Consider the following 9,119-nt stretch of genomic DNA (forward strand, 5'->3'; position numbering starts at 1 on the left):
ATGCGCCACATCATCTCCTAACATTGAAGGCAAGGGGGAGGGATTCCGAGGACTACATGGGTGGAAGCAGTTAAAAACATCATGTATATGGAGGATTTTCGGAATAGCGAGGTCACACCAAACCCTTCAATAGCTGACACACGGGACGTCTGGACGCCCTGGATAGATTTTAAAGGCTCCCCATTCTTTCCCAAATGGCTGGTTGACGGGTCCCTATAGATAACAATGAAAAACCCGCCTGTGTACTGACACTGCCTCTTCCCCAGCTGGCCCCACAATATCCCCCATCCCATTAACAACAGCTGCCTCACGAGATGAGGAGATATACAAATCCCCCCACCCCCTTTCCTTGCCCTTCTTCGCCTACTCTCCCCCCCCCCCCTCCTTCTTCTACCCCTAAAGTTCCTTTTGTTGTACCCTGTTTTTCCTACTGTTCTAGATAGAAAATAGGTCTGCAATGCACAGTATTCAGTCTTTCGGGGAGAATGGAAACTCTACAGCTGTGAATTTTGTGGCGCGGGTGCATCCCCCTGGGGAGGGCCTTACCCGCATCTGCCCACAGCATTAGAAAATGCTCCCCCGCATGTTCAAATAACTACACACTTTTAATTCAATGTTGTGTTGCTGACTTGAAAATTCAATAAACATATTTTGAAAGAAAATAAGCCCTACCCAGATTTTTTGGGAAGACTTGAAATATAAGCCCTATCCTGAAAATAAGCCCCAGCTGCATTACATTTAAAAAAATGGAATACTTACCTAGCAGGATCGATCCAGGTCCTCCTGCTGCCGCCTATAGCTCAGCTGTGTGTTCTGCAGTTCTCGTTCACACACAGAAGATCATTTCTTGGTTATGGGATACATAAATCCCACCTCCAGGAAGCGATGGCTCCTATTGGTTCTGGAGCACTGCTCAGCCAATCCATGCAGCGCTCGATGAACTAATGCGATGGCTGTGATTGGTTCATCGACTGCTGTTCAGCCAATAAACGCAGCGCTCGATAAACCAATCATAGCCATCGTGTTGTGGAGGGGGGATTTATGAATTGGCCAATCAATGCCACGGCTCAGCATGTTGTAGGTCCAGAGAGCAGCGGGAAAGACCTGGACTGAGCCTGGTAGGTAAGTATAATTAGACATCCCCCGAAAAGAAGACCCAGTGCCTGTTTTGTGACAAAAGTTAATATAATACAGGGTCTTATTTTCAGGGAAACATGGTATCATTATGACAACTGTCCATTAACGGGTTAATAGTGACTGATCTTGTGCCGTGCAGCCCCGCCCTGTAGTCAACAGAAAAAAACCCGCCCATGGGTCTATGTGCATCAGGAAGTAGTAGTTTCATTTCTCTCTTCCTTTGTCAGCCATGGCGTCTGCTGCTGTGAGAGACGAGCTGCTCTGCTCCATCTGTCTGAGCACTTATACAGATCCTGTAATGCTGAGATGTGGACACAACTTCTGCCGGGTCTGTATTCATCGTGTGCTGGATACACAGGACGAGGCTGGAGTTTATTCCTGTCCTGAATGCAGAGTGGAGTCTCAGGAGCGGCCGGCACTGATGAGATGCTTAGCTCTGCGTAACATCATAGAGAACTTCCTGACTACTCCTCCGACACAAACGGAAGCCGAGATCTTCTGCACTTACTGTGTGGACTCTCCTGTAGCGGCTGCTAAATCCTGTCTGCTGTGTGAAGCTTCTCTGTGCGAGAAACACCTGAAAGTTCACAGCAAGTCAGCAGAACACGTCTTATGTGAGCCCAGCGCCAACCTGGGGAGCAGGAAATGTTCTGTCCATAAGAAGATCCTGGAATATTACTGCACTGAGGATGCCATCTGTATCTGTGTGACCTGCAGTCTGGCCGGAGAACATCGGGGTCATCAGGTGGAGATGCTGGATGAGGCCTCTGAGAAGAAGAAGAGACTGAGAAATGTTCTCCAGAAACTGATCACAAGGAGAGAGGAGACTGAGGAAAGAGTCCGGAGTCTGGAGGAACGCAGGAGGAAAGCTCAAGAAAAAGCAGCTGGAGAAGCGAAGACAGTCACTGCCCTGTGTAGAGACATCAGGAGACGGCTGGATGATCTGGAGAAGAGGGTCCTGAGCGAGATCTCCAGGCAGGAGAAGGAAGAGTCACTCTCACTGTCTGCTCTGATGAAGAAGCTGGAAATACAGAAGGACGAGCTGTCCAGGAAGATGAGACACATGGAGGAGCTGTGTAACATGACTGATCCACTGACTGTCTTACAGGAACCAGACACCGGGGACTTGTATGATCCCGAGGACACAGGGGGACATGATGGAGGTGATGGGGACACGGTGGGACATGATGGAGGTGATGGGGACACGGTGGGACATGATGGAGGTGATGGGGACACGGTGGGACATGATGGAGGTGATGGGGACACGCGGGGACATGATGGAGGTGATGGGGACACGCGGGGACATGATGGAGGTGATGGGGACACGCGGGGACATGGTGAACCGCTTCATGATGTAGATGGTCCAGATGTGGCTGTGATCTCAGACACATTACACACATTATGTGACATAGTAACAGATATTAGGAGGGGGATTTATGTGGAGGATCCTGCAGACATATTACTGGATGTAAACACTGCTGGTGATAATATCCATATATCAGATGACCTGAAAACTGCAACCAGCACACAACAGAACCAGAACCGTCCAGAAACATTACAGAGATTCCAGTATGATCAGGTGATGAGCAGGAGGGGATTCTCCTCAGGACGATATTACTGGGATGTGGAGGGCAGTAGATCAGGGGGGTGGATGGTGGGGATGTGTTACCCCAGTATAGACAGGAGGGGGCAGCAGTCATACATTGGCTATAATAACAAGTCCTGGTGTTTGTGGAGGTCTTATAGTGAGTATTCAGTGAGACATGACAGTGAAGAGATCCTGTTACCTCACATTATATCCAGTAATAGATTCAGGATCTGTCTGGATTATGGGGCCGGGCGGCTGTCCTTTTATGAGCTGTGTGACCCCATCAGACACTTACACACCTTCACTGCCTCCTTCTCCGAGCCGCTTCATGCTGTATTATGGGTATTTAATGGTTCAATAACAATATTGGGAGAAGCAACAACTGGGAGAAACCATAATAGAAACTGACCAGAGACAGGACTGAAAGACAACCTGATTGGTAGATCAGACAGCCAATGGGATGAATAAGGTGGGGCTGCAGGGGATTATAACCAAAGCCAGGCCCACTTGACCATTTTCCCGGAGTAGGGGACTGCGTATCCCTGCGTATTGTCATGTTCTTACACGGTTATGCCTGCACATGTACACGTATTTTACTCACGCTGTCCTGCGCCGGCTGGCTGGTTTCTTCTTTTTTTCACTTTCCTTCTCCTGTCTCCTGGCAACATAAAACCGCCATACATATGTGATGTAATTGTGTAAGCGCTGTGTTGTGAACGCACCCATAGAGAACAATAGGGCTGTTATGCGCATTATATGCGGTAAAATAGAACATGCTGCACTCTTTATTACGCACATAACATACGCAATAAAATACAGGCAAGCGTGAGCGGAGCAGTGAGAGCAATGTCCTTTTATTGACACCTTTTGCGCGTATTATATGCGTGCGCTGTTAGTGCGATGGAATGCTACAGCTATATTCTTGTGCTCCGAATCCAGCGGGGTTCAGTTCGAGCTGCTTGAAGGATCATAGACTCGGTCACACAGCATTCTGCGTAATCAGCTGATTCTCCCTTTATTAGAAAAAAATAGAAATATTTATACGTTTTTTTAGACTCAGACATTGAAAACGAGCCGAACAACAGCCCTTATTTATAGAGAGCGAAGGGCAGGATGGCGCAGGAGAGACCATTGGGACTTCTCTCACAGCACATTGTGTGTGTTATACCCAATGCACATATGTTGGTGCCCGGCCTATCTGACCGCTGTCCTTATGACTAGATCACATGTGGGGGATCCGCTGTGATTGTATTCTGGGTGTGATCCCTGTGTCTCCTTATGGATAATCCTCCGTGTGTCATTGCTGTTTATCCCAATGATGTCTGATCTACTACATCACATGAACCAGCAGTCCCATTTTACCAGGATTGTCCCCCAAAAGAGAGCGCTAAGTGGGTGAAGTCCATGAATATCTGCATAAAGGTGGCATCCTGATATGTTTGTGGGGTTCCTGGGTAGATCAGGTTGGGTTCAAGACTGGGTTCACACGGGACTGAAATCTCGCGGAATGACCCCACGGAAATACTGCGAGATTTGTGCGAGAGAAATGCAGCTGCAAAACCCATGGCCTTTCGTCGCGGGTTTAGGAGCGGCTTCACCGCCTGCATTCCGCTGCGGCCATCTCTCCCCATAGAGAGGAGAGAAGCCACTGCGGAAGGGGGCGAAATAATTGATATGCCACATCTTTGAGTTCCGTGTGGCTTGTCAATCTCAGTGCGGCTCGGTCGCAGCGTATGGATGAGATTTTTGTAAATCTCCTGCACTTTGCTGGCTAATCCCAGGATTAAAGTCGCAGGCGGAATTTCTCTGCAGAAAGTCTGCACGGAAGGTTTGCGGCAATTCCGCCCCGTGTGAACGCAGCCTAAGTGTTGTGAATGACGCTTCATTAGGGTTAAATGCAAATAACGCTCCACATACACGGAGATCGCTGTGCGCAGCTCGTCCGTGGAGCCGTCCTACGGATGAGCGTGTGTAGAGCGCCGGACACTTCCTGTGTAGCACCCGGCCCTGGGATCTTGTCTTATGGACACATCAGATGTATTTGTTATGGTGACATTCTACCCAAAGGGGAACGCTGAAGTCACGTGGATGATTTACCGCAGTCTTACTGCTTATCACATGTAACGTCTTGTGACTGTGGACCCCGATCCCTACTGAATTACATCATCCCAGATGTTCGCAGCCGCCTTTATAGGGACCCGTCACCAGCTGTCAGCTCCGTAAACTACATTATTGGGCTCAAAGGTGAGAGAACGGGGAGTCCGGGGAGCGGTGTACAATACTCACCGGGTGCCCCGCTCCAGCGCTGCGTCCCCGCGCACACATAGTGTGACTCTACAGCCGACTCCGTGCTCACGCTCTCCCAGAGAGATGAATGGAAGAACATGCGCAGAGCGGGCTGAAAAGAGTTACGGCTGACACCCACTGGCTTTTTCTTTTTAATGCTGTGATATCGCTACGTTTTTTTTCAATGGGACAGAAGCACAAACTTGCGATTTTAACATTAGAAAGTCCCATTGAAAAAAATGCAGCGATATCGCAGCGCTAAATACCCCACTAGTGGTAGAAGCCCTGAGGGCGCGATCACATGACAGCTTTTATGTTCAGTTTTTTGTGAGCCAAAACCAGCAGCGGGTCCAAAATATGGAAGGACGGCACCTCTCCCCATTATACTGGCTCTCCACTCCGGGTTTTGGCTCCCAAAAAGCTGAACATAAGAACTGTCATGTGATCGCGCCTTACTGTGTGCGCACGGACTTCACGGAGACACAGCGCCGGAACGAGGCGCCCGGTGAGTGTCAAACACAACTTCCCGGACTGCCCGTTCTCTCACCTTCGAGCCCCGTAATGTAGTTTATAAGGCTGACAGGTGGTGACCGGTTCCCTTTAACCCGACTGTGGGGGTAGATTAAGAAAGCCAGAATATTACCGCAGATCCATCCCGTTTAGAACGCTGCCGGCCCGTCATACCAGGAGACTTAGAGTAACTGTACTTTCTAGCGATCGGTGGGGATCTCAGCAGTTGTACCTCCAGCCATCCAAACTTTTGACATGTCCTTATGTAAGGTGACCAGATTTTTCCAGGGTCAAAGCGGGACAGGGGTGTGGCCAGGGGCGGGGCTTATCACAACGTATGATTTTACCTCCATCGTTATAAAATGTACAGGGCCGGTTCAAAAAATGTAGAGATGGAGCAAAGTCCGCAGCATTTCTGCCTCCAAAAAACAGTCAAAATCTGTATCATTTGTGAGGATTTTGACTGGAAATCAGCTGGAGATACGCAGCGGCGCTCCCCCTCACCTCCTATGTAGGCTTCCCAACGATCCTCTCAGCGCTGCTGCTAGTGGGCGGAAGTGTGTGTGCAGCAGCGCCTCCTGCCCTCTGCTCTAGCGGAACCAAAGAGGAGAGTTTAGGGCAGGAGGATCCCAGATGGACACACTGCTATCAGTATGTGCATCAGGCTGCGGCGCTGCAGAATGATTATCGGGCAGGCAGCTGCGGCACCTCGCCCGGTAATCACTTTAACCCCTTGAGTGGCGGATTTCTACCCCCCTGTCAGACCCACCAGGGCAGGTTTTTTAAATGGTCTAATCATTTAATTTCAACCAATTTTGCAGTCGCGTTCCAAGAGCCATAACTTTTTCATTTCCCCACTGACACGGCCGTATGAGGGCTTGTTTTTTGTGGGACAAGTTGTACTTTTTGTTGGCATCATTTTTGGGTATAAATAATGTATTGCATAACTTTTGTAAAAAATTTGTAGGAAGATTGGGGGAAAAAAGAAATTCTGCAATTTCTTTTTTGGATTTCATTTATACGGCGTTCAGCGTGCGGAATAAACAGTGTGATAACGTTATTCTCTGAGTCACATGATCCCGGCGATACCGAGTTTATATAGTTGTTTTATGTTTTGCTATTTTTATACATTTAAAACATTTTTTTTTCTTAAAGGTTTGCTTTTGTGTCGCCGCATTCCAAGAGCCGTAGTAATGTTATTTCCCATTGCCAGCGCTCTAGAAGGCCGTGTTTTTTGCGGGATGAACTCCAGTCTTCATTTATCTAATTTTTAGGAACATGTAACATTTTGATCGCTTTTTATTCCATTTTTTCTAGGGGCAGATTAACAAAATCTGTAATTCTGGCAGGTTTTTCATCTTTATTTTTCACTGCATTCTCTGAGCAGTATAAATAATGTATTAAAGTCATTCTACAGGCCGGTACGATTATGCCAATACCAAATTGTAATTGTTGGGGGGTTTTTTCGCAACTTTTTCACAGTTAAAAAAAAAAAGAAGAAAAGTCATAAAAGTTTAAATTGCCCCCTTTTACCATAGTAAAAGAATGTAAATCATAAAAGAAAAATACATATTTGGTATCGCCGCGTCCATAAAAGTCCGATTTATCAAATTAGCGCATTATTTATCCCGCACGGTGAACGTAATCCGAAAAAAAAAAAATACAGAACGCCACAAATGTATTTTTTCAGTCACCCTGTCTCCCAGAAAAAATGCAATAAAAAGTGATCAAAAAGTTGTATGTATTCTGCATTAGAACTATCGGAAACAACAGAACATTCTGCAAAAAATGAGCCCTTGCTCAAGTACGTCGATGGAAAACATAAAAAAGTTATTGCGCGCAGAAGATGCAGAAAAAATTATTTTAAAAAATTCAATGTCTTTGAAAAACAATACAAGTACTACAGCAAAAAAAACCTCTACAAGTTTGGTATCGCAGTAATCGTACCGACCCTTAGAATAAAGGTATCAGGTCATCTTTGTTGCAGTTTGTGTACCGTAGAAACAAAACACACTGAAAGATGGCGGAATGTCATTTTTTTTCATTTTACTCCACTTAGAATTTTGTAAAAGTTTTTCAGCACATTATATGGTAATTTAAATAAATAAAGGAGTTATGATTTTTTAGTGTGCTCTGCAGCTCCCATAGTGATGTATAGCCCGGAGATCTTCCGGTCTATATCGCTATGGGCAGTGGATGGTGACTAGACGTCACCAGAGAGCCGGACAAATGTCCCGAAAGTGGGACAAATGCCTGTCCCACTGGGGTCCTGGTGGAAGTCAGGACACAGGGTCCCAAAGCGGGACTGTCCCGCCTAAATCAGGATATATGGTCACCTTACCTTATGGTATGTCAAAAGCTTTTAGAAAGCTCAGTTACACATTAACCTTCACTATTATCTAAGTAATTTCGATATTAGGGCAATAAATATATTACTAATCAGAATGTCAGTGAATAGAACCCATTCTGTGAATTACCCGTAATCTGGTGTCTGATAATCCAGAGATTCTGATAATCCGGCCCTTGTTTCCAGCACAGAACCGGAAGACGGAGCATTATGTGACAGCAGCAGATTATGTATGAGCATTTCATCTTCCTTCAGCTTCTCTGCCAGAAAGTTTTGTAAAGTTTTCTGCCAGTTCAGTAACTCAGAACATCTGATAATCCGGCATCAGAGCCTGTTAATGTCGGACTAAGGAAATGTAATTCTATGTATTACTTTAATCTTCAGCAGTTTGGGTTTTAGGTTAATTTCTGCTTGTTTCTTGCTTACTATTGTTATAATGACCCAATCACATGAAATGCGTCTTATTTTCCCCCCAGTTTGCATTATTTTGGGGTCACCAGATCTGTGTAGGTAACTGCTGGGCATTGTAAGGGTTAATAAAGATGTATCTGCATATAACTGATGGGCGCCTGTGTCTTTACTTTAGTTTTTACCTCACTGTCACATTTAGTATTTCCTTCTTCCCCCGCTCTGACTTTATATGGTGGTCCGGTGACCCCCCAGCCTTGCTGAGGCATCTTGGGTTCATTGATGGATGTTCATGCAGTTCTCACCTCAGGAATGGCGCCCCACTGAGCATGTTTTGGTAAACACATAGGGGGGTATTTACAGAAGCTTTTACACCACAATTATGGCATAAGGCCTCCTTCACACAGGCGGGTTTGCATCGCGACATCCGGAGTGGGATTCCAGCCCATAGCATGCTATGGCAATCCGCGATTTCCTGCCCATGAGCGGAAATCGATTTTCTACTCAGGGGTGAAAAAAATTGCAGCTTGCTACGATTTTGTGCGGGATACGTATGTTTGGCTTCCGTTGAAGGCAATGCAAGCGGTCTGTCCCGCAGCACTTCGCAGTGAGCCCTGCAGAAGTATCGAGGGATACGCTTCACTGCAGAGCTCTGGCAGCTTCTGCCCATGTGTGACGGAGTGCCACCCGGCACATCCGCAGCACTGTACAGAAGCCACCGGACAAGAACGCAGGGGTCACCAGCCGGGTGCCGGTCGAACTCCGCTGTGGAAAATCCGTGTGAAGGTGGCCTAAATAAATGTAAATTTTTGTGTAAGTCTTAGAAATTTGTGACTTTTTAGC

General features: G+C 46.7%; 1 protein-coding gene across 1 annotated transcript; it reads left to right on the plus strand.

Annotated features, from left to right (window-relative positions):
* The first annotated feature begins 1,347 nt into the window (after positions 1-1,347).
* Positions 1,348-8,426, plus strand: LOC136611044 (E3 ubiquitin/ISG15 ligase TRIM25-like). Its single transcript, XM_066590296.1, has one exon. It carries the CDS (start codon positions 1,367-1,369, stop codon positions 3,131-3,133), a length of 1,767 nt encoding a protein of 588 aa, XP_066446393.1. The 5' UTR covers positions 1,348-1,366; the 3' UTR covers positions 3,134-8,426.
* Positions 8,427-9,119: the final 693 nt, after the last annotated feature.

Source organism: Eleutherodactylus coqui, chromosome 2 (genome assembly GCF_035609145.1).
Source record: "Eleutherodactylus coqui strain aEleCoq1 chromosome 2, aEleCoq1.hap1, whole genome shotgun sequence".
NCBI lineage: Eukaryota > Metazoa > Chordata > Amphibia > Anura > Eleutherodactylidae > Eleutherodactylus > Eleutherodactylus coqui.